We start from the raw sequence: 25,869 nt of genomic DNA, 5'->3' as shown, positions 1-25,869 counted from the left end.
CGTCTGACCTCCCCCGGCTCCCACCCGCTCGGGGCGCCGGGCCTGCTGTTCCCCGCGCACCGCGGTCCCAGAACAGCAGGCGAGGGACGGAGCCAGGTGACAGCGGGCGCGGAGCAAGGTCCCGGCCGGAAGGAGCCGGCTCCGCCCCCGCTCCCCTCCCTCTACTCCTCACCCCTCCTCTCTGCCCTCCCTCTCCGCCCCTCCTTCTCCTCCGCTCCCCTCCCTCCTCCCCCTCCTCCCCCTCCTCTGCTCTCTCCCTCCCCCTTCCTCCCTCTTCCACCCCTTCTCGGCTCTCTCCCTCCCCTCCACTCCTCTCACCTCTCGCCGCCCCTCCTCCGCCCCTCGCTTCTCCTCCTCCCTCCTCCCCCTTTCCTCCTTCTCCTCCCCTCCTCCACCCCTCCTCTCTCTCCTCCTCCCATCTTCTCCCCTCCTCTCTTTCCCCTCCCCCTTTCCCCTCCTCCCCTCCCCTCTGTCGTCTTTTCTCCCTCCTCCCTCCTCCCCCTGCTCTGAAGAGCGCGCCGCGAAGGGGACTGGCCGGTTACTTCCTTCGGTGGCGGCGCAGAGCGCGGCGCGGCCCATCCTCGAGCTCCTGGAGCCGCCTGCCTGCGCCCGGCCAGCGTCCCGGCTCCCGGCCCACCGCCCAGGTGCCCGCACCCGCGGCCCGGACCCCCGCCCCGCCGCCCTCGTCCTGGTCAGCGTCCGCCGCGCACCGCGGAGCCGGGCCCGGAGCCGCCGCCGGCCCTGCCCGAAGCGGCGCGGTAAGAGCGGGGCCCGGGGCGGGCGGCCGGGAGGGCCGGGGGTCCTCTCCTGGGGACCCAGACCCCGGGTGGGGGACGTGGGTAACCCAGAGGTCCGGCTCGCGAAGCGCAGCCGGGGTCGCGGCGGGGCGGCGACTCTTCCCCGGCTCCGGGCTCGCTCCCGGTGCCGGGGCGGCTCGGGGGCGGCTCGGGGAGGGGGGCCCGGGCCGGACGCCGGTGGGCCCGGCGGTGAGGCGCCGGGCGGGCTGCGAACTTGGGCCGTGGCAGCGGCTAGCCGAGCGGCCGGGCAGGGCGCGCCCGCCTGTTTCACTTGCTTTTGTTTTTAAAAGGAAATGCGGGTGTGTTGGGGGGCTTCTTCCAGAGGGCGCCCCGCGGGCTGATTTCGCTGCGGGTTTCGCTGATTTCTCTGCGGGTGGCTTACCCGAGCGCTCCGGGCCCGGTGGGATCGGGGGCGCCCGGCGCCTACAACACCTGGAGGCTGCAGCTCCCCGCAAACGTGCCGCGTCCCGGCTCACCTGCTCGGCCACTCCGGGGCCCGGCCAGGGGCGGCGGAAGAGGGAGGCTCCAGGAGGGGAGACCCCCACGGGCGCCCCGGGACTTCTCGATCGGGGCCCTCGGCGCCGCGAGGCGAGCGTGGGAGCCCGTGGGAAACGCGGGTGTGGGTGCGCGCGGCTGCCTTTATTTTCGCGTTCTTAAAGGATTTCGAATTCATACTTAGAAATGTGGGGTTTTTGGTTTTGTTTTGGATTTTGTTTCTATCTCTCTCTTTTAAGCACAGGAGATTTAAATTTTGGCCTGTATTCAGTTTCAGGGTAGCTTAAACTGGTAGTGACGAGCTACTTATTTAGAAAGTAAAGAAGTGAGCCCTTTGGAGATAGAGGTAATTTATTTTAATTCACCAGTAAGAGGTTATGTTCGTCTTGGACAATGCAAGCGCCCGTGCGCTATCTGCCTGTCCAAAGCTCCACCAATCAGGGAGATAAATCTCCAAGTTAAGGTTTATTAAAATTCTGAGTAATATCACAGTACAGTAAATGTTACACTGTGGGCCCTGCAGGGAAATAGTCACTCATTTCTGGCGTTAGTCATTCCTCTCTCCAAACCGATAACTTTTGAAAGAAAGAGCAAACTAACCTTGCAAAGTGGCAAATGGGTTTGTTTTTGGTTTTGTTTTTCTGATTTACCTAGATACTAACCTGTGCCCTGATCCCTCTGGTAAAGTATCAGTCCTTCCAGAAAGGGTACTTTTGTTAGGCTCTTTGTTTTAAAATTTCACTCTTCTCAGCTCACACATTTCTGCCCGGTTTTCTTTTTTTGTTCAAAAGCAGCAATCAGTAGGGCAACACCACCTTGCCCTAAATTTGAAATTGATTTGGGCAGAGGAACTTGCCCTCTTAACAAGCCTTGTGGAGTGAAATAAGTGAACTTCAATTTCCCTCGTTAAAATAAGTGAACTTCAATTTCCCTCGTTATGTGTCTGCCTGAAACCAGTGGAGGGACACTTTGATTCCCCATGGTTTTTACAAAACAGATTAAAAGCTGGACAACAAAAGAATTGTATTCTGTAGCTAGTAATTAGAGCTCTTTATGTGGGAGTGGTAGACTGCTTTTGCTCCTGGTATTTGTACCCAAAAATCAGGTGGACTTGACCCATTGCCTTCCATACCAATTCTCTGTCCACCTCTGTGAGGCTGAGAAAATGTACACTAAAGTCACCAAGTTGTCTGCAAACCAGACTTAGAAAAAGAGCTGGCCTAGTGGGCTCAGAAGGGATCACTGGTAACAGTTAAGGTGTGTTTTCATGTGGGTCTTCTGTCTGAGATTTGTTTATTTAATCAACAGGTAATAGGATTTAGTTCCTGAAGCTCAGACTTAAGGGCCATGTTCCATGGGAAATAGTGGTGAGCTCTGCCGGGGTCTAATAATATTTGCATGTGCTCTTCACTCCTTCGTGATGTGCTGGAAGAAGGCCCATGCCTCGTCATCCCAGTTACCTTCTCACAGAGGAGGTCCGCCGGGACTGATCTGCCCTGTGCCCCCTTAGTTAGCCCTGCAGTAGCTGTGTGATCCTGGGCAAGTCATCAGAGGTCTCTGGGTCTCCCTTGCCCTGTAAGATGCAACATCACTGTAAAATGTTGACAACATCCATCTCTGAGAAATGCCAGGAAGATTCAGTGAAGGGGGAATGTGTGGTCGCCCAGCATGGGCTTAGCTGTTGTCAGTAGGATCCTGTCCAATCGGGGGTCATTAGTAGTACATATTGATTCCTGAGTACACGTGGATGACATGACCCACTAAGAGATTCTGAGCCAACGTGGCCACTTTGGATCCAGAACAGATTCCTTCCTCTGCTCCCCTCTTGCCCCATAGGATGATTAATTTATTGATTAATTTATTGATGAATAATTTATTATTAATTTAGTCCAGCCTTCACAGGTCACCATGATAATTGCTTGTACTCTGAGGGTTTCACCAGTGCCTCTTGGCCTGCTCTGCGGCCTAGACTCCCCTCCCACGTTGCCTTTCTAGCCGCGGGTGTCTGTGTGTATGTATGTGTGTGTGTGTATAGTAGTTGGGAGGTCTGGTTGAGCCATAATGTTGATCATAAAGAGAAGACAAAGTACAAACTTGAAGTAGTCACAGGGAAATGTCCTACTCGCCACCTCCAGTAAGCCGTATCAATTGCACAATATTTTAATTACTCAGAGTTCCTGGTTGTAACAGGTGGCAGTGCCCAGGGGAGATTATGGGGGAAGACAATTAGGGGGACCCTGTAAAGCTGCCTATAGACCTTTGGTTCCAAAGCTGGAAAGCCAGGATGGGGGGGTGGTAAGGCATGCCCCATGGGGTAAAGGTTACTGTCATTCATGCTAGCCCAGCTTCTTCAAAAAGGAGTTTTAGTTTCAGTCTCTCTGTATTTTTATATACCACTCTGGTGGCATTATCTTGGTACCTTTCTTACTTATTAATGTAGAACTGAACCGGCCCGTCCTATGTTAGGGCTCCAAGTTCAGTTTTTGGTCTCCAGTGGTGCCCAGTTGCAAGCCACATAAAAACTAGAAGTTTCCTAACAGCCACATTCAATGTTAGGAAAGTAAGTGGAGTTAATTTCAGCATATCTCAATTAACCGGATACATTGGTATATTACATAAACGTGTAGTAAATACAAAGTCATGACTGAGAAACTTTACTTTTTCCTACCAAGGCTTTGAAATCTTGTGTATTTTACATGCGGAGCTCATCTCGGCCCATCCTAGCCCGGTGCCAAGTGCTTGGTGGCTGCAAGTGGCTGGTTAGTGCCGCATGGGTCACCGCGGGTCTGTCTTGCAGAAGCAAGTAAAGACTGCTCCATCCATGACCAGCATTACTTGCCCTTGGAGAAATGAGCAGCTGAGCAACACACAGAGAAGACCTATTTGGAGTTGGTGTAGTCCCCACGGGAGGGTCTGGGACAACATGGGAGGTTTGGCCTGGAGCAGTGGCTCTGGGAACCTGCTCTGTCCTTATGGGGAGTTCTTCCTCAGCGGGGAGGGGGTGGGCCCTAGGAAGCTCTTTCCAGCGTGCTGACCTGGATCTGGGTCCTCCAGGGCTTCCTGGGTTGAGCTGACTGCTTTCCCCTCCCCCTGCCCACAGCAGATGGGAGTGGCCTGTGCCTGCCTGGCACCCCTCTCTCCCTGAGGGTGTCCTGCACCCTGAGCCGACCGTGGACATGGTAGTGAAAAGCAGCACACCCCGCTCCCATCATGGGAAGACGAGGTCCTCCTGGCCTAGCTCCCCCAGCCAGGTTCCCTTGGGAGGCCCTGACCCGCCAGCCAGAAAGTGACTTTATCTGTGTGCTTTATCTCTAAGTGGAATTCTGGAGAGAATCAGCGTTATTATTTAATTACTCAAATAGCCTACCGTTTGTGAAAAGGGCTTTTTACGTAAGAACTGGCATTCAGGTTTGAATGACCTGTCTTGCTGTAGACCTTGACAGACTCCCCCAGAATTAGGGTTGATGAAGCCAGTAAAGACTCATTAGAAATGTGCGTGATTTGTTGCCCCCATAACTCTTTCTTTATGTCTTTTCCTTTTCTTCAAGATGAATGACTTTGGAATCAAGAACATGGACCAGGTAGCCCCTGTGTCTAACAGTTACAGAGGGACACTCAAGGTAAGTGAGCAAGTCTTCATTTAAAACCTCTTAGAAAACATTGGAGAACTGAATCTCTAGGAGAAAAAAAGACACATGCTGGGTTCTAGAAGACTCCTTCTTGCCCTAGCCTTTTAATTTATGGGCTGTGTGACTCCGGATTGTTTGCTTAAGCTCTCTGGGCCTCAGTTTTCTAGTCTATAAAATGGGTCTCCTGATGCTTGTTCTACTTGTCTTCCAAGATATGAAACCATTTAATTTGCAGATGGGGAGGCTTTTGTGGTTTATTCCTGAGATTCCTGGCAGGTGAAAAATCCTATGGTTCTCAGTAGGACAGAGCTCTTGGAGAAGCTGTCTCCACTGCTATTCAGTTCCCCAGTGAGTTTTCCCGGGGCGATGGGCTGGCTGTAGAAGAACTGGAAAGGAAAGAGCTGAGTGGTGGATGACCAGCCCCGCTGGGGGGCTTCTTCCCTTCAGAAGGGCCGGTGCCCGTGGGGCCGCAGGTACCCTGTCCTCCCTGCTACAGAGAACAGCGTTGCCTGTTGGCGTAAACCAAAACACAGATGAACAATGAAGGAGCTTTTTCCAGTGCATAATAACCAAATTTCATGTAGCTGCTATCTCAGTTCCTTTGGGGAACGTTCTCAAGTAGCACAAACTGATCATTTCCCCTTTGCCTTCTCCAAACATGACAGCGAGATTGGATTGTTTTCTTAGCGTGGTGTAGTAGACACGTTTCAGGGCTGCAATTTTTAGACTCGCTTCCTCCAAGCCTGTGGAGTGATGTATCTCTGTCATGTTGGATTTTCTGCTGTGAATCCTTAGCAGGTTATTTGTCTGGGAGAGCCCAAAGAGCCAAAAATGGGTACAGAGGCTGTATGGTGAAGGTCATGTATGGTTGAAGGTCATGAAACTTCAACCCAGCCAGTTCTCTGGTTTGATTTGGTCAGCTGTTTTCAGTGTGGCAGAAACCATATGAGAAATTGCACTATGAAGTTTGTAACCATACCCCTGGGAAGAAATATTCTTCTATAAGTTAAAAAGGCTTCAATGATGCCCATGTGATTTCTGGGTTTGAAGAAGAAAGTTATTGCTGAAATTGAGGTGTTGAAATACTCAGTGCGAATTTGTATTGTCTTTTGGCTTCCTGATTTTAAAAAAAAGAACTTCCAGCAAGGAAAGGAGAGGCATTTCTTGGTCACCCGGGGAAAGGCTAGTGGGAATTTTAAAAACTGATGGGCTATTTCACCAAAATTAGCCCTGAAGTAGTTCATATGTCTAGGTACGGATTTCGAACGTGATCGGTTCTCCCCTTAAGGTTTTGGCAGTTGGACATTGTTGTCCTGGACTTTGGGGGGCTGGCCTCCAACATCATTGGGACATCATTGCCTTGAGTGTTTTCAGCAGAGTCCCAACTCCTGCCTGCCTTCTTACGTAATGCGTCATGCATTGTTCTGCATTTCTAAGAAGAAAGCACACAAACCAATTTTATTTGTAAATGTGTTGCACATTTTTTTAATTGATGACTCAACAGATGGGTCATTGTGTTACACATAACATGGGCTTTCCAGTTTATGCTGGAAAAATATAACCATCTTTTACGTTGTTCCTCAGCAAGTCAGGCAGTGATGAATCAAGACTCTTCTCTGTTACTTATCAACCGGTCTTACACTAAAGGCTATCTCTTTCATAAATGTTAGACGAATTATCAGAGATCAACACACAGTATCTTTTTCTGTGTCTCTGTCCTCTTCCTCCCCCTAAGCTATAGAGAATTTAACTTGAAACCTCTTTTCCTTTGGAAATCTTTCCCCTTAGTTGATGATGTGGGGCAAGGGTCTTTTCAAAATGTCTACATTTATAAAATTAAACCTTTGTGAGGAATGTTTTCATATGTATTACTATCTTCTGAACCATTGGAATTGATAAGGGGGGAAAAATCTAGTTTCAATTAAAGCGTTTCACAGTTAAACATAAAAATAAATGCTTCCACAAATAGTTTAGCTTACTGTTTGTTTTCCAAGTTTCATTCAGTCATCTGCTTTCGCTTTAACTGCAGTAACTGAGCTAAAACTGTCCTGTGAAGCGTGTGACTCAGTTTACCCCTGATGGGACAGAGGGCCCAGGTGTTTGGACCAGCTGGTCTCTAAGTTCCACCTAGCACTGTTCTTCTAAAATCCCATTATTTTTAGGTTTGTTTACTTAGTTTACTCACTGAAATTAGTTAGACCATTAAAAGGAAATTCCCAGTCATTTTGACTCCGTGAAGTCGATGCAATGATCCAGAGTTAAACAGAATCCTTTCCATCACTTTGAAAGAAGTCTGCTTGGACCATTGACTGGTCATTTCCTTTTATGGCTTTTTAATTGCCAGTTTCATCAGGGTGTATCGGGAAGATGACCGTGGACCACTTTTCAAACAGGTAATTAAGTAAGTTTAAATATCAATTTCGGTCTCTTTCTCTGTCTGTTTTGCAGCGCCAGCCAGCTTTTGACACTTTTGATGGGTCCCTGTTTGCCGTTTTCCCCTCTCTCAGTGAAGAGCAAACACTCCAAGAGGTGCCAACAGGCTTGGATTCCATTTCTCATGGTAATTTGTTACTCAGACTTGACCAATCATGCATGATTTCCCATAGTTGAGTTACTAAAAACATGACCACTGGTAAGCGACAAAGGTTGGTGTCTTCAGTTTCGGGTTTGAAAAGTCAGATGGTGACTGTGGACCTGGGAAAAGACGGTTTTCCTCCTTCATGAGCATGAGGGTACCGATGTCATCCACTGCCAGACACTCCAGACTGCAGCAGGGCCCTGAGATTTCCAGGGATGGGATGTTCTCATCCCTCTCGCAGACCCAAGCCCCTTGTCCCCGGGGCACCTGCAAAGCAGACCATGAAAGTGCCCTCCAGTTTCTCATTCTGGGGTCTCACCATTAGGTTTGATCATCCCCCACCCCAGAGTCCTGGGGCAGCAAAATTATACGTGCCGGTCTGCATTTACTTCTGTAGTTCTTAATGTTGTTGTTTATGATTTTCTAAAGGGATAGCAGTCAGATAATGCCTATGCAATTACTGTGATAGGGTTATTAGTTGGAAACATTCCAGACATTACTTTGTCCTGTGAAGTAGGTGCTAGAAAATATAACCTAGAAAATTAATTAAAAAACATAGGCTTGCATAAGCCTGCCATCCCGAGCCGGCCATTGATCATTCTTGAAACTGCTGAGCGAATCCAGAGGAGATTTTCATTAAAAATTGCAGGTGTGCTGACTTTACAGGTGCTAGAAAGTCCCTTTGCCTGCTGCTTACTTTAATGGAAGCAGTGTTACACTGCACATTTGCCTCTCTTGAAACTTTTGACCAAAACCATTACTTTCCTTCAGTGTCCAAAAATTATCAAAGAGATTTAGATAGAAATTTCAACGAAGGGTAATTGGTTTTTTAATGATGTTCTGCAAAATAATTTGCAAAATAAAATAAAGCTTAAGTTCTATTTCAGTTTTTTTTAATAAGTGTTGTTATGAGATGTATAATACTTTCTCAACTTCTGCTGCCCCATCCCCCAATTTTTGTTAATATTTATACTCTTTTAAAGAGTGCCATCAACAGGGCATCTGGGTGGCTCAGTGGGTTAGGCCTCTGCCTTCAGCTCAGGTCATGATCTCAGGGTCCTGGGATCGAGCCCCGCATCATGCTCTCTGCTCAGCAGGGAACCTGCTTTCCCCTCTCCCTGCCTGCCTCTCTGCCTACTTGTGACCGCTTTCTCTGTCAAATAAATAAATAAAATCTTTAAAAAAAAAAAAAAAAAAAAAGAATGCCATCAAGGTTTGCAATTGGAATTGTTCCTTCCTGAAAACAAAGATTTCTCCCCTAAATTCTCTCTCCAGTCTTGCCTGCTTAAGGTCCTAATGTCCCCCTGGGTTTTCTTTCTAGACTCTTCCAACTGTGAATTGCCTCTGTTAACCCCGTGCAGCAAGGCTGTCATGAGTCAAGCCTTAAAAGCTACCTTCAGTGGCTTCAAGAAGGAGCAGCGCCGCCTGGGCATCCCAAAGAGTAAGTGCTCTCCAGGTGTTTCCCTGAGTCCGTGTTGTAGGAGAACAACAAATCGGACCGCGGTTGCCTGAGACGACTTTTTCTTCCATCCTTGCTTGGAGCATCTTGCAGGGTGGCAAGGATGTGGTTAACCTGAGCTGGTTTTTAGTTGGACCCTGTTGACTGAACACTTAATCCAGCACTGTTGTCAGGGTCTTAGAATTCCCCTGGGTGTCTTACTTCTTTGGCCAGTCTTTGGAACGCATCTGGACTTTGTGATAGATCGGGAGTAACTCTGTTTTTTCCCTGTGTTCCGTCTTTGCTTCCCTCCCCGGCAGACCCCTGGCTGTGGACCGAGCAGCAAGTGTGCCAGTGGCTTCTCTGGGCCACCAATGAGTTCAGCCTGGTCAATGTCAATTTCCAGAGGTTCGGCATGAATGGCCAGGTGTTGTGCAACCTGGGCAAGGAGCGCTTTCTGGAGCTGGCTCCCGATTTCGTGGGCGACATTCTCTGGGAGCATCTGGAGCAAATGATCAAAGGTACCCACCGAGGAACCAGGCGCCTCGCTGTTGGGGAGAGCCGTGGCGGGGAAGGGAGATGGGGGATCCGTGCTCCGCAGTCGTACGGTTGGGGTTTCCAATTGTGTGGAGCAAGATCGCCTGAGAATGCCACCAAGTGAGTCAAATGTGTGACAGCGATTATAGGTTTTTTAATCTGTGTGTGTCTGGCATCAAGGATAGCCACCAGGCAATAACCTTACTCACTACCTTGTTGACAGTGATCCGATGGCTTGCATCAGGGGCATACGTGTTGCCTCAGATATGGGAGCCCAGCAAGTCCCGTGTTTCGTGGCTCACCTTATGGAACCCAAAGAAGAAAGTCAGACTCAATGAAAGGGAGCCTTTATTCAGACAAACTCTGTGAATTTGACCATGAATTTTCCTAAGACCAAATGGAATCCAGCAGCAAGAATTTCTTCTGGTTTTATGTATTTAAACACAGGCAGACATAATTGATGCATATTTATATACTGACATTACACAGACTACCATTGAACAAAAGAATTCATCATATAGAAAATTTTGGTTAAGCTTACAAGAGTGTTGACAGCAGTATTAAAAATATATCTAGTTAAAAAGGAGAGGAAAAAAAGCTATAGTGAGGGGTTAGGTTAAAAATATGGGAAAACTAGTTCTTTGGTCGAGTTCAGAGCAATAGTCCTCGTTCACTTGGTTTCAAACACTGGGTTTCAACACTGTTTACAGACTCAAAATCTTTAAAAGACCTTAGGATTTAGCCACCCTCTCCTGGCTGTGGCTTCTGGGGGCCAAGGACACTTATGTTTGGAGACCCCCAAATTCCCCCTGAATTTGAACAAGTCTGATTGGACAAGTTTCTGGTAGATCTGTTCACTGGCAGTTTGGGCCTGTTTTGCCATCACTCGGGCTGTAAGTCTGAGGGTCTGGATTTGTGGGTATGCATGGTTCAGTGTGTTTGTAGGAAGTAAGCACACACCAAGAATACTAACCTTTTCCTTTTCAAGGTCCCGGTGCACCGTGGCACCTTCAGGGCCCCACAGCACTGCTGGCCTCTCTGCCGAGCTCATCTCACCCTGGAGAAACGTGGGGTTTGAAGCCACGACCCCTAACCTCAAGTGGGCAGGAGCTGGGTCCGCTTTACTAACCCACTGTATTCCCAGCCCCTGGGACACGTGGCACTTCATAAATATTTAACTGTCTGTTGTTGGCACAGATGAATTAAAATCACAGTGTAGATATTTAAAATTATGCAGCAGAACATTTCACTTGGCCAATGATAGCATTCATTCTGGAAAACTTACTCCGGATATTAGAAAGTGTGTTGCCATCTCTAGTTTTTGAAAAAGACCAAGTGACACCAAATCCCGTCAGCTTAAATATGAAACATAAATGCATTTAATTATCCTAAAATAACCATATAGCAGTAGTTTAGAAATCAACATTCTTTCTTGCATAGTTTTAACCTCGATTTGCAATGCTGTTTTCCAGAAAACCAAGAAAAGACAGAAGATCAGTATGAAGAAGATTCACACCTCAACTCAGTCCCTCATTGGATTAATAGCAATTCACTAGGTGAGTCCAATCAGTTCTGCCCTGAAGACCTTGGTGTTAAGTTTTTCTATTAAATTGGGACTCCCACCCCCGCAAAATAAATCAATAAAATAAAAATAAATTTGCGGAAGGTCCAAAGGCCAGTCTCAGCCTGCGCGGTCCCATCGGGCGACCACATGTGGATGTTGAGCCACTGAACACTTGAAACGTGGCTGGTCCACGTGGACACATGTGGTAAGAATATAAGCTTAATGAAACAAAGAACGTAAAATGCCTCCTTAATCAATTTTAAGATACTGATTACATGTTAAGATGATAATTGGTAATACAGGGACAGGTAAAATATTACAAGTAATTTCACCTGTTTCTTTTTAATTTGCTTTTGTGGCTTCTAGAAGATGTAACATTGCCTACATGGCTGTGTTATACATTGGCCAGTGCCGTCCGAGGCAGTTCAGAGAGCCCGGAGTGGAAGGAATGAGCAGATGAGCTGTGGGCTGAGCTAGCGTAATAAGTTGGGGTCCAGGCACAGGAGGCGTGTAGAAAGCAAGTCTGAGTTTGCTCTGATCTTTGGAGTTTAAAGAAGTGTCCTGGAATTCGGGTCTTTCCTTCTGATCAGTGACACTGATGAGTGTAGGTTACAGGACTGGAGCGGGGGACCCTAGCCAGCAGAGGGAGGGGATGTTCCTTACAAGTCACATACTGGCTGGCAAATCGCTCGTCTCTCTGAGCCTTATTGCCCTCGGAAGTGGAAAGAGCCAGTGACCTGCGCCACCCCGAGAGTCGCATGAAAGCATTTGATAACCTAGAGCTGTAGAAGTGCTCACGTCGAGGGTGTTGCATCGTGGTCCAGAGGCAGCAGGCGTTTGGGCAAAGGGCTTATCGGCCGAGAGTGGGAACGGCTTGAGAAGAGGAGCTGATGGGAAAGCCACCTGCCAAAGCCCGTGCGGTTTCTGAGAGAGTTAGAGCGTGCAGAACTGGGTGCATTTGATTTGGTTCAAGGGCGCGGAGGGTCTCTGATGACCCCGTCACTCCTGCCTCATAGCTCTGCCATCCGACTGTTCTATCCCAGGCTTCGGCATGGAGCAGGCAGTGTATGGCGTGCAGACCCAGAACTATCCCAAAGGTGGCCTCCTGGACGTGTGTCCGTCCTCCTCAGCGCCCAGCATGCTCGGTTCCGAGCAGGAGTTTCAGATGCTCCCTAAGTCTCGACTCAGCACTGTCAGCGTCAACTACTGCCCCGTCGGTCAGGACTTCCCGAGCGGCAACTTGAACCTGCTCGCCGGCGGTGCCAGTAAGTCAGGCTCCCGAGAGCTCTGTCAGCCAGGGGGGTGGGTTGCTGCCAGGAGCCACAGTAGAACAGAGACAGGAGCTCCTTAAGCAGTGCAGCCTGTGTTCAGCCGTTGGAGGAGGTCAGACGCTCCTCTGCGTCCTGAGCAGCTGTCCCGCGCTGTCCCCGCAGGGGACAGATTTGCTCTCATGCGTGGACTCCTGCTGTGTTTTAGGCTCTGGGCTGGGCGCTGCAGGGACTGAGTGAATGAGACAGGGCCCCTGCTGTTGCAGCGGGATCCCCCCCCCCTACTGTGGTGGGATATTTTGGGAGAAGGTACAGGAACATGACATTCCCACAGTCCACAGTTTCCCCACACCAGGAGGAAACCACTGTCTTGACTTTTGTCCTCATAGATCCGTTTTTCCTGTCCTTGAGCTTCATAGAAACGGAATCCTTGCGTTACGTTTTCTTTCGTGTTGGTCTTTTGCTCCTCGTGTGTCTGAGACCCAGCCATGCTGTTGGATGGGGCACACGGTTGCTCTTTTCATTGCTGTATAATACTCCATCCCATGAGGACGTGCTCCCCCCGGCCCCACCATGCTGCTGTGGGTGGAGGTTGTCATTGTATAGGGCATTTGTCGTAAGGAGTGAGTGCCTGGCGAGAAGTCCGGGACTCTGCACCAGCGGGCTGTAGGCGTAGTGGGGTTGCTGCAGCCCCAGACCAGCCTGTGGGACCCATGCGCCCACCCCCTGTCCCCCATCGCTCAGCAGCACCAGTCGATTTGCTGTTGTGGAGAGTCAGCGTTTGTGCCCGGCTGTGTTTGCCAGGGAAGCCCCGGGACCACGACTCCCCCGAGAACGGCACAGACAGCTTCGAGAGCTCTGACTCCCTGCTGCAGTCCTGGAACAGCCAGTCGTCGCTGCTTGACGTGCAGCGCGTGCCGTCCTTCGAGAGCTTCGAGGATGACTGCAGCCAGTCCCTGTGCCTCAGTAAGCCGACCATGTCCTTCAAGGACTACATCCAGGAGAGGAGCGACCCGGTGGAGCAGGGCAAACCGGTTATACCCGCGGCAGTGCTGGCTGGCTTCACGGGTGAGTGCGTCACGCCGGCTTTCCCCGTGCCCTCCCCGAGGCCCTGCCCCAACGCCGTGTTCCTCCAGGCTGTCTCTGGTCCGAGCACATTGTAGCTACGGCCCACACTTGGTGCGTGGCTGTCATCCTAAATCAGCCAGGCTGTACCCCTGAATCCTAAAAAGGTCGAGCTCGCACGAATCGTCGTGCACAGTGGCATGGATGGGAGCCCACAGGCTGCCCTCTCCCCTGGGATGTGCTCAGCCAGCCTGGAGAGGAGCAGGCATGGGGGGCCCGGGCCCATGGAGGCCTCAGCTCTGGCTCACCCACTCCACAAATCCCAAAGAATGTAAACTGGCCCAGGGAGGGACAGCAGAGCCAGCCTCAAACATCACGGGGACTGTTTACCTTTGCTTGCTTCTAAAATCCATTTCATTTTTAAGATTTGGGCAAGAGCTATTTTAGGCAAAGGACAAATATTAGAGCTGTTTTTAGAATCAAATATTTCCAGTACTTTAGCAAAAACACCAAGTTTTTTTTTTCATTGCTTCATGGGTCTTTAAATGTGTTTTTTTCCTATTTTGACCATATGGAGCCACTGGATTAAAAAATGCCTACTTAAAATATTCAGTACAGAAGCAGCCACTTTTTTCTTTTTTGTCATCCCAAACACCCACAGGAATGGGGTTGGTAAGAAAATAAACAGCCATGGTGTGACTGTCTTTCTTCTTTTTTTTTTAAGGTTTTAAATTTATTTATTTATTTATTTATTTATTTATTTATTTATTGAGAAAGAGGATCGTGGACGCCTATGCAAGCACGTGGTGGGGAGGGGGCCAGGGACAGGGAGAGAGAGAATCCAGAGCAGACTCCCCACTGAGCACGGATCACAACACGGCTTGACCTCACGACCCTGAGCTCGTGACCTGAGCCAAAATCAAGACCCAGATGCTCAACCGACTGAGCCATCCAGGCACCCCTTGCTGTTTTTCATTTGAATATTGGTTACCATTTGTTGACTGTCAGCTCTGTGCAGTTAACTAGGCATATATAGTTGCCTGTCCTTGGAGCAGCCCAGCAGGGGTGGGCGTTACCCTGTTGGACCCATTGGACAGTTGGCTCAGAGGCCGACAGCTCTTCATGGTCACATGGGTAACCTGGTTGTGCCTGGTTCCAGAACTCCCGTCCTTGGTTCTTTACAGCCTCATTGCTGAGGGCCACTGGGTCTTGAAGAACGACTGTTCCATGGGTGTGTGATCTCGGGCGGGGCACCTGCCTCTGAACTGTTCCTCATCTTTAAAATAGTTCTTCATAAGGTGGCGGTTCTAAATATCAATCCAGAAAAGGCATATGAAAACCGAAGTGTACCTCACCAGAGCCAGTGAGGCCGTGGAGGCAACCCCAGGTGCCCAAGTGGCGTTGAGTAAACCAAGTCTTGGATTAGGCAATTTACCCGCCGTCGTTTGGCAGGAAGGCGGTAGCCTGGGATTCCATGAGACATGCCTCCTTCTGTGGTGAAATGCCCTTTCAGCCACCCCCACCCCGGTCCCATTGGGTGGTTCTAGAAAGGAACCCTGAAACTTATTACATAAGAAACAATTAAACAGGATGAGGAATTTTTTATTTTTTTAAGATTTCATTTTTAAATCATCTCTACACCCAGCTTGGGGCTCCAACTCGCAGCCAGTCCCCTGCTCTACCCACTGAGCCAGCCAGGCACCCCCAGAATGAGGACTTTTAAGGTCAAGAGTTGGTGGCCCTGAATTTTCTTCCAGAAAGACCCGACTCAGCAACCCAGGGCGTGAAGTGCCCACTTTTTCAGGAGGGGGAGGGAGGAAGTGAGACCCCAGAATGTGTGTCTAGCCTGATGCCATTAAAGCGGTCCGTCCTGTCACCACGCTTGGGAGATGTGCCTTCATGTTGGCTCCCTGCCCAGAGTAGGGGCTCCCGTTCCTCCGTCAGCCTGTTCCATTAGAAAGGCCCAAAGCCTTGCCATACTTCAAATCTATGAAAACATACAACTCGCCCCTTTCCCCCAGGAAGTGGACCTATTCAGCTGTGGCAGTTTCTCCTGGAATTGCTCTCAGACAAATCCTGCCAGCCATTCATCAGCTGGACCGGGGACGGCTGGGAGTTCAAGCTCGCGGACCCTGACGAGGTACAGCCAGCGCTTGGGAAGTCAGTGTCTGGGCTTTGAACCCTGATTTCATCACTCTGGGCTCACAGATTCAGTTCTCGGGGCCCAAGGAAGGGCTCCCCGCTGCAGATGAGTTCTAGCATTCTCTGGGTATGTGTGTGGGCACAGGGCAGGCTTCTGCGAGTTGCTCTCTCATCTGATAAAAAGGCCCAGGTGCTAAGTGAGGTTGTCTCCTGACCATCTGAAAATGCCTTAGGAATGTGCCTTTTCCCACTGGTGGGGAGTGAGGCTCCCAGCAGCCCGGGCTGGTCCTCTGGCCGGTGCCTTTCTGCCACGCTCAGCTCAGGCACTTGGAAACCCTGGAGGGGAAGGCCAAGGGCAGATGCCATACTCTACCCTCCAGGACAATGTTAAAGAAGCCCGTGATCTCAAGCAGCCTTAGAGTGCAAGCTTTCGCCTCTGGCTCACTCCGATCCCCTGGGGAAGCAGAAGCCTTAGAGAACGCAGAATGTCACAGGGCTCAGAGCCCCACCCAGCATCTGTTGACTGTGGGGCTCGGAGGGGAGAGACACTACTTCCCACCTGGTTGGGAATTCTTGTCCCCGGCATGAAGCCTTGCTGCACAGGAGGGGACGAGAGGGGACGGTGCTGTGGGCGGGGAACCCTCACTCTCCCACCTGCCCTGCTTCCGTCCTTAGAAAGGCATCGAGGGACTCCCTGCCGCTGCAGGTGCTGGGACACACCACACCCTTGGGCCCCTTCTATAGTGCTCAGGTCCTCTGGGGGCAGCAGACATGAGACTCCTCGCTGGATGCAGGTCATTCATTTTCCTGAATTGCAGATTTGAACTCTTTTCCCCCCCTGTGCCTGCTGCAGGTGGCCCGCCGGTGGGGAAAGAGGAAAAACAAGCCCAAGATGAACTATGAGAAGCTGAGCCGGGGGCTGCGCTATTACTACGACAAGAACATCATCCACAAGACGTCGGGGAAGCGCTACGTGTACCGCTTCGTGTGCGACCTGCAGAACTTGCTGGGCTTCGCCCCCGAGGAGCTGCACGCCATCCTGGGCGTCCAGCCAGACACAGAGGACTGAGGCCCCGGGGGGGCTGCGAGTGCGGCCATCCGACCCACCGCTCCAGTGACCCTGAGAGGCGGGATTGGACGCATCCAGGAGAGTCCCCAAGAAGCAGTGGCCTTATTTCACTGGAAACCACGGCTTTTCACCCAAAGCAGCGTGGTTTCTCACTTGTAAAGCCCACTGACGGGAACGCGCTATGTATGATGCTCTGACCTCAGAGTGGCCAAGAAAGAAGTGCTGGGAAGCCGTCCTGGCTCTGAGCAGGCCATGTGATAGGGACGTGCAGGCCGTGGGGTAGTCTCCAAGGAGTGAGCGTGTCTCAGGCACATGCATTTTGGCTTCTTCTTTTTTTTTTTTTAAATGTTCTTTTGCCTTTGGCTGCCAGGAATCACAAAGGCAGAAGCGGTCTCTTTGGTTCAGCGAGGCGGAGGGTGTAGGGAGACAGCCGTGCCATTTCAGAAGTTAGTTTGTATATATGACTGTAATCCTAATAATTGTTGTCAAAATCTTCTCAGAGTCCTATTTAACGAGAACTGTATATTGTAATTTAAAATACTTCTGTACGTGTATTGGAAAGATCTCAGACACCCGGTGTCTCTGCGGTTCCAAGGAGTGCTCACCGCGTTCCACGAGCCCGGGGTCTGCGCAGGCGGACGGAGGAGCTGTAAAGTGTGTATTATTTACATTTAACATGCCTACAGGTAGACATTGAAGAGGGTCAGTCCCTGTTTCTGTTTGGTTTTGCCTGGATGATTATCTGGCAAGACTTTGTACATTTGGGAATTTTTATAAAAACTTAATGTTATTATCCGGAGGCCCATCCCGCCTCTGCTTTCTCCTTAATTGTAATGTAAAAGCTATAAAGCGGTATTTTTCTTGACAAATGGCATCTGTTTTCCATTTCTGTGCATGCCTTTAAATCCGTTTATACACAAGACTGATTTTATTTTTTAGTTCAACTGTTTCCCCAACAACTAACCTCCCTGACCAGCCGTTTCCTTCCTTTGCCCCACCTCCGCACCCCAAATTATCCTGTATGATTAAAATAAGAATGCTATTTTTGGAAATATGTGGCTCCTTTTTCAGAGAGCAGGAGGAATTTATGTAGCAGCTACTTTGACTGCAAGTAACTCACTGGAAAAAATGTAATTTATAAGAAAGCTTTATTTTTGTCTGCACTCCATGGGAAGTTAAACATGTCATCCGGAGCGGAAACCCGGGGCAGGTGGGGGACAGGAAGGGGGTATCTTCGGGAAGCCTCTTGGTCGTGAACAGGACACGACTTTTCCCTCAAGCTGTCGAGGCCCGGGCTGGCTGGACACCGTGCCGCTCCTTGCTGCTCAGTGTGCCCAAGCTCCGTGTTCCTGTTTCCGTGGGTGCAGAATGTCCAGAGGCGAAGAGAGGACAAGCGAGACGGGAAAGAGAATCCATCGGAAGATTCAATGTGAAAAACATTTTGCTCGCCATGGAGACTGTCGTGGTTGTTTCAAAGGACCCCTGGGGTGGGCCTGCATCCAGGGTGCTTGGAACAGATCAAGCCAATGTGATTTCAGAGCCGCACGGGCTTCCCTCGCAGTGCAGGGCTGTTCAGGGAGCGCTGGGAGCTGTGGCTGACGTCCCCAGGGAAGAGTCCATCCCTGCGATGAGGCTGCGGGACTGGGTGGTGGGGCTGGCTGGGCAGACCAGCGCCGGGGCTGGAGGACTCAGTCCCAGCACCCACGGGAGACCATGTCCAGTGTCCAAGCACAGGACGTTTTTCTCAAGCAGGACATGTTTATCACTGAGACATCTGTTTATAACATCCCCAGACATGTGACGGGGACCATCTGGCTGCCAAAGGGAATCTTAGCCTTCGGCTCGTTTTATGTGGGGTTGAACCAAACGAAATTGCCAATATTTGACTTTTTTTATCTACAAAGTTGGCAGTTTCGTGTGATTCAGCCTAATAGTTACAGAAACTAAAGCCCATGGTAACCCTTTGGTGTGGTAATGCACAGACCTGAGGATAAAGATTTTGTAATCTGGCCTTTCCTTTCTCAAATAATAAAGTATTTTGTTTATGTAAATGCCTCCTTGTAAGGGTCCTTTTGTCCCACCCCAGCAGGGAGGGAGGAGGGGAGGCAGAGTGAGGACAGTGAACCCTGACCCATGGCCCCCCCCACCCCGCAGTTTCCAGCCTGCTGAGACTCCCATCTCCATTTAACTGGTTTTACACATGCAGTCACCCAGCAAATCATGACCAAGCTGCAACCCAGCTGTAAGCTCTTCCTGAAGGACCCCCCCCCCCCAGAAAGTGTTCCCTTAAATCAAAAAATGCTTTTAAGAAGGGATTAGAATAGAAAGGTGCGGTTGTCTTGTTTTTGCCAAGGAATTGGCAAAGGTAACAGAAGAAATTGTTGGATGCTTCTGTGAGGAACCCATTAGGGTTTGAGGCTCAGGGACTTTCACCGCGATGCCTGACGATCTGATTTACTGGAGGTGAGGGTGATAGTCCTGGGATGTGGGTTCTCAAAACATTTCAAAGTTCGTGATGATGCCAGCAAACAGGTGGGCTACATCAGAGGTGTGCAGGAGCCCCTCCCTGTGGGCTGGTGAATTGCAACAGTGACGTATTGGTATCTTCAATGTGATCGAGATGAGAGTGTTTCTGTCATAAAATTGGCAGACACTACAAATTAGGGCTCCTTTCAAGCCCCCTCAGGGAGCTGGTTCTTAAAACAGTTATCAGAACACCACTGGTCACCAGTGTTCACTGTGTTAGAAATTAGAAAACCTTTTAAAATGCAATTACTTTTTAAAATAACATTAATGCTTTTGTGGAAAATAACTTTTTCCCAAAAAGTGAGTGTGGCATTGTTTTGCATGTTTTCAGATTTCCTTGATGTCTCGTTTAAAAGAAGGGAGCTGGGATCTTGAATATTCTTCCACATTTTGTCTTGTGATATATTTTGAAGGAGATCAGGCCTCACACAGCTATGTAATCGAACAAAGGAGCATTCGGGAGACATATACTACACCAAACATGGCAAATGCAAGTTTCTTCAAAGTTCATTGCAGTTAGAATGTGAAACCGTATCAACAAACTTTCCTATGATTATAATAAATTCCACTGCTCTGCCTTGCACTTTGAATGGATCCTTCACCTATGTGTGATTTTTTAACATCATGCATTAGTCATTTGGAAAATATTGCTTCAAAATGTTGACCCATTTCAACAGCTAATGTCAAATGATCACCTTAGTTGCTGTCATCATAACTTTTACCCGAAAAGTATTGGGAATCTACCAAGCTCACAGCAGCAGATGTAAATTTTCAAAAAATTCAGATTCTCATTTGAAAGCTCAAATGTTATCAATGGCAACAAACACTTTACGTTGCCCTCTTTGAAGTGACAGACTCATTTCATTTCCTTTTGAGGACATAACTGTCAGATACCCAACAGACATAACTTGTCTGTTGTTCTTGCAGGTAAAAATGGTGTCCTCGGACAAAGTGATTAGTTTAACTCACAACTCACACAAAGGTGGGACAGCATTTCCCAGGACAGCCCATCTACCTTAGTGTGCAGCAGTCCTTTATGTGCAGCACTGATTACCTAGAAGTTAAAAAGATGTGTATTCACTTATGAAAAAAAATTAGTTTTTACTTTTTTATCGAGTTCTCTTTTTTTGTTGTTATTTTTGTGATTTTTATTCTGTTATTTTTTTTTTCCCACTGAGTACACAATGGTAAAGAAGACAGCGATGGCTGCAACAGTTTAGTGCTAAGGCCCCAGCAGTTTTACCCACCTTTGCTTTGCTTTTGCAAAGGTGACATTGAGGATCCCCTGAAAGGGTGCCAGAGCCCCACAGTTGTCTATGGACCTCACTCTAAGAACTCTTCTGGAAAGCCAAGCAGCTCATTCCAGAACACAGACTGGAACAGGAAGCATGAAGGTGACCAGGAGTCGGGTGAAGAGAATTTTCCTTTCTCCTCTTGGAGCCAGTGTCCATCCTTCCAATCTTACCCTGCCATAGCCAGTTAAGAGGAGCAGTTTTATTAAAAAAAAAAAAAATTGTCTAATGTTTTACATGATAAGGAAAAAGTTCACTCACAGGTGAGATAGATATTCTCAAAGTCTTTCTCTCCCATCTTTCACTCTGTCTGTCCTTTTCCATGTGTCACTCCAGTTCTAAATCTTTTGTAATGTAGTATATTTCACCATATTTTAAAAGCTAATTTTTCTTAACACAGTAAAAACAGGTCATAAAGAGATGAGGTGCACGTGGCCTATCTCCCAGCTCATCCACATGGAGGTGAAGAAGCAAACTTAAATTGTCCCTAGGCCACACCATGTCCCGGTTCTCCCCCCGTGCAGGGGCCCCCGAGGACCTCAGATCTCCAAATAGTGGACACTCATGAGCAGTAGTGATTCGGAGCCTGAAGGAACTGCTCTGTTGGGTGTGTGACGTGCAGGATGTGGGGCCAGAGCAGGTGGACAAGGAACAGGGGGGACACGGAGGGTAGTAACTTTTTTCATCACCTCTTTGGAAAAATCAAGCAAGTTGGCTGTAGCGTTTATTGTGCTTTGGCCTGAGCTTGAATTATCATTCTCACCCAGCAGTCATGCACTGCTGTGTGACCTTGGACATGTAACTTCATCGCTCTGTGCCTCAGTTTCCCCTCCAGAAAGTGGAGTCACTGGGTGGCAATGGATGGATGTATCTTTCATTTTTTAAGATGGCGAGAAGTCAGTGACTTGGCACCGGGCGGGGAGGGGGGTACTCCATTTAAGTCATGAGCAAAGCATTCCAGCAGGGGTCTCTGAAGAAAACACGGCGCCCGGAAATCATCTCTGTTTTCATATGAAGAAACCCAGGCACAGAGTTCAGTGATAAAGCTGGCACTTACCTCAATCAGGGCTCAGACATAGGCCTTCCATTTCTCAATGTTGTCCTTTTGCCGTGATAACTGCACTGTGTTTTGTTTAAGTCATTATAAATCCTACCCAGGGACTCCCCCAAGCTTCTAGTTCCTTCTCCTGTTCTGTTTTAAACAGAGTACACAGCCCTTGATTTGAATTTTTATATTATCCATGAGCCTCCTACCCAAAGGACACCCAGTCCTCATACACACAGCAGCTGGAGGCAGCTAGTTTAGTTTGAGCAGATGCGTGAATCCCATAATCTGGGCCAGATGTTAATTTATCTTTTCTGTAATCGCCCCACAGAAGGGTGAGGCTGGAAGCAGTGAAGGGGGAAATCCCTTATTGTGTAATTCTTTTGAAACTCCTGGGCAGGGTTTGAACATGTGATTCTACTTGAAATCTGACATTAACGGAAATACCATTTTTGGTCATAGTTGGTGACGACACCTTCACAACTGGAATTGACATTGCCTTTTTTCATCTACTATGAGTAACTGCCCCATTCTGGCCTCCCAAAGTCATGTTCAGATGGCAAGATAGCCCAGGATTGCCAAATCTGACCCCCCACCAGCAGTTTCCATGTCTATGGCCTCATACTCTACAAGTAGATAGCCAGGACTCAACACCCAGATGGAAATGCTGATTCATGGGAGCCCGTGGCCTGGGTTGGTTGGAGGATGACATGTCCTGGGGATGCTGGGGATGTCAAATGGTACACAGAGCATGAGGTCTTGCATGAGGTCTCAAGCAAGAGTATCATGCATTGGCTATGGTCCATCTCCATGGTCCAAGTCCATGAGAAGCACTGTCACCATTTGCTCGTAAACACCAAATTGTCAAAAAAAAAAAAAAAAAAACCCACACCAAATTGTCTACTGAAGACTTTATTTTTCATCACAGTGCAAACATATAATTAATAATTGTGAAATACAGTAGCATTGGCAAGTCTCAATTTCATCCATCATCTCCCTGGGACTCTGGGAGGTCGGTTTCATTATGTTCATTTTACAGATGTGGGAACTGAGGCTCAGCGAGGTTAAAGCCCTATGTTGAAACTAGAGGGACTTCTTCCAGACACAGCAGTGGTCCCTGATCCATCATGCCTGTGGACTCCAGCTTGGGGGAGGTGGACGCCTCCAGGGGCTGGAACCCAGAGTGGCCACCGCAACTGAGGGGCTGGACAGGCTCTCAATACTGCCACATGTCTTGCTCCGTCTGTCCTAGGTCATTACTAGCAGTGCTATAGGTGCTCCTCACCATCCTACCCCAGGGAGGAAGCCAACCCATCTCCTCAAAGACACAACACACTGTTTATAGTTCTTAAATCCTGAGCAATCAGACTACTTTTGATCCAATTTGCATGAGCCTGGGCTTCTGCTTTCCCAAGCTATGGATGGACCCCATAGCACCCCCCCAATGGTGGCTCCAACAATATGGTTAACTTTCAATTATACATTTTTTTATTCATTCCCCCCCCAACCATTCATTCATAAGATGCTGTTAAATGTCAACCACTAGGAAGATACAGATTACAGAGAGCCAGATTATCTCTGCTTTCTAGGATCCACGTTAGTGAAGGAGTCCAGGAGTAAAGATGGTGAGGGCATGTGAGTTCCATCTAGCACAAAGGCCAGATGTTCGTTGCTTCACCTGTGTCTGTGGCTGGAGTCGATTCAATAACCATGAGCAACAGCAGTAACATCACAACAACAGGCGACAAGGAATCAGCCTTGCTGGGTGCTGGCACAGGCTTTGGAGGTCCACGAGTTCACTGAAATGTCTCTGCAGATGGCCCTGCAGTTGGGAATAAGAAGATCCTCAGAACACAGGTGTTCACACACACTTATACTGACATGCATCCTTGCACAAACACACACATGTCTGCTCACACACAAACACTGCACACACTCATTCCCACAGACACACACACACTCACTTGTGTACACTATGCACACATACATGCATGCTCACACTTCCCCAAGCACACACCACCTGGATTGGCTTCTTGGGGTGGCTGTCACACTACACAGGCTGGGAGGCTCAAGGGACTTCAGTCTATTGTCCCACTCTTCTGGAGAGCAGAAGTCCCTTGTTGGCAAGACTGGTCTCTTCTGAGGACTCTGAAGGAGAATCCGCTCCAGGCCATTCTCCCTGGCTTGTAGATGGCCCTCTTCCATTTCTGTTTTCATATTGCCTTCCCTCCCCATGCATCCATGTCCATGCTGCCCCTTTTATAAGGACATAGTCACACAGGATTAAGGACTGTCCAAATGACCTCCCTTTAACTTGATTACTTTTGTCAAGACTCTATTTATAAGTAAAGTCACATTCTGAGGCACTGTGGTGGGGAGTGGTTAGGACTTCAATATTTGAGTTCTGGAAGAACAGAGGTCAATCCTAACATTCCCCAACACTAATGAAGTTAAAAACAACAGAAGTGGACCCAGAGGACAGCAGTCTTGCACATGGACTTGGGTCAGCTGTAAAGGTACACTTCTAACTCACATGGGTTACTACAGATTTGTAGAAGCACGATTCTAAGAAAGGGGGTAAAACAGAAACCTATAAAGGGCTCAACTGAGATACAGAATGCCAAAAAGGTCTTAAAGAAAACAAAAAGAAATAGAGCAACAGGGGAAAACAGAAATAGCATAGGTATTAATCCACATATCTCAATAATCACTTTAAATGTCAATGGTCTAAATCTATGATTTAAAAGACAGAGACTGTCTGAATGGATTAAAAAAAAATCAAGAACCAACTCCACTAGACGTTGTCTACAAAAAATTCACTTTCACTGTGAAGACACAGATTAAGAGTATGGGGATGGAGAAAAGACCACACTGAAACTAACTAAAAAAAAGAAAAACCTGGGATCACAGTATGACATGACCAACTACAGAGCAAGGAAAGTGACAGGGGCTCAGGGGGAGGGAGGAGGAATGAGTAGGGGAACACTGGAGGTTTTCAGGGTAGTGCAACTCTTCTGTATGACACTGGGATGGAACATGCATGAAGGCGAGCATCTGTCGAACACCGTAGAATGCACAAAACAGAGAACAAACCCCAGGATAAGCAATGGACTGCAGTTGATAACACACCATTACGGTTCATCGCTAGCACTACATACACCGCACTAACACCTGTTGTCGGTAGCAGGGGGTCCTCATGGGGGATGCTCGGGGTGTGTGTGAATTCTCTGTCTACTCCATTTACATCTTACTTCAAACCAAAAATTGCTTTAAAAAATGAAGTCCAGTTAAAAATTAAAAGGAAGCAACAGTCACTTCAGATTGTGGACCACCACTTCCCTCACGAATAAGACTGGTCCGAGCATCTATTCCATCCATCCGTAGGGCCACGCAGCCTAAGCCAGGAACACTTCAGGACACCAGACCAGCCTCCCTGACTGCACCCTTTGTCCTCACCGAGGAAGGGGCTGTACAGGGTCCATAGCGGCAGAGTTGCCAGGAATGGATAAGGAGGCTCAGGGCCTGCCTCGGCCATAGAGAGCCAGGAGACCCACAAGCCGTTTAAAAAGATAAAAAGTGGCAAACTGAGAAAAAATATGAATGGTAGCGTCCCCAGAGACCCATTTCTGAAGATAATGCCCTGTATTAGGGAACTTCCTTGGCCTTGGGGGACACTGGATTTAGAAAAGGACACAAGAGGAAAACAGCCTAGGTCACTGGGTCACCCTGTAACAGAGTCACCCCCATGCAACAACCCTGGGATTGAACAAGGACAGGCTGGCTCCACAGAGTACAAGAAACTCTGAGACCATGCCCATTCCTGCTGATTTCTCCCCAGGTATTAGCATCGGAATCCTGGTTTCTGAGTTCACACCTTTGAGAACAAAATCAGCCTCAGACCCACAGTCACCTGCCTGCCCACAGTGACCACACAGATAAGGGAGGGAGCCTCAGAGGAAGGGAGAACCTGGGACCTTTGCAGACAGGACCAGAGAGGCTGCAGCAGAAGCAAGTGCAGATCAGGAGAATGGGCCTTGGCCTGGAAGGAGGCCTTCACACTCTGTCTGCCCTGACTTGTCTGGTGGGCACGGAGCAAAAGGACCCGGCCCTGCCTCGAGCCCCTAGGTTGGCTGGACGGCCAGGTGGGCCTAGAGGGCCTGAGCCAGGCGGGGATGAGCCCTTCCCACCTGCCCAGGACTTCTGTGATTGACACAATTTGGTCCTGGACATCAAAGTCAGGAGGAACTCCTGCTTAGAACCTGGCTGGCCTCCCCTCCCCCGCGCCAACTGCTCTGCCCTGGTTGCCACGCACAGGTTGACCACAGAGATGGAACCCTCCACAGGGTTCTGAGTGGCCATTTGGGGCCCCAGGACACCGGCACTCGGAGGCGTAGCTGTGGAGCCCGACGCAGCCATGGAGGCCC

General features: G+C 49.0%; 1 protein-coding gene across 2 annotated transcripts; it reads left to right on the top strand.

Moving 5' to 3' along the window:
* Nucleotides 1-515: 515 nt before the first annotated feature.
* Nucleotides 516-16,882, top strand: ETS2 (ETS proto-oncogene 2, transcription factor). Of its 2 annotated transcripts, XM_032865320.1 has the most exons (10): nt 516-758; nt 4,841-4,912; nt 7,370-7,481; nt 8,821-8,940; nt 9,258-9,458; nt 10,947-11,030; nt 12,082-12,303; nt 13,111-13,374; nt 15,393-15,511; nt 16,367-16,882. In XM_032865320.1, the coding sequence occupies exons 2-10, from the start codon at nt 4,841-4,843 to the stop codon at nt 16,580-16,582; spliced, it is 1,410 nt and encodes a 469-aa protein (XP_032721211.1). In that variant the 5' UTR covers nt 516-758; the 3' UTR covers nt 16,583-16,882. The 2 variants fall into 2 exon arrangements, with proteins under 2 accessions (XP_032721211.1, XP_032721210.1); XM_032865319.1 differs by lacking the exon at nt 8,821-8,940 and having other exon boundaries at nt 654-758.
* The last annotated feature ends 8,987 nt before the right edge of the window (nt 16,883-25,869 follow it).

The sequence above is a fragment of the Lontra canadensis genome, unplaced genomic scaffold (assembly GCF_010015895.1).
Source record: "Lontra canadensis isolate GAN:19392208 unplaced genomic scaffold, GSC_riverotter_1.0 scaffold29, whole genome shotgun sequence".
Classification (NCBI taxonomy): domain Eukaryota; kingdom Metazoa; phylum Chordata; class Mammalia; order Carnivora; family Mustelidae; genus Lontra; species Lontra canadensis.
The sequence above is the reverse complement of the archived record's forward strand: the minus strand, read 5'-3'. Positions and strand labels throughout refer to the sequence as shown.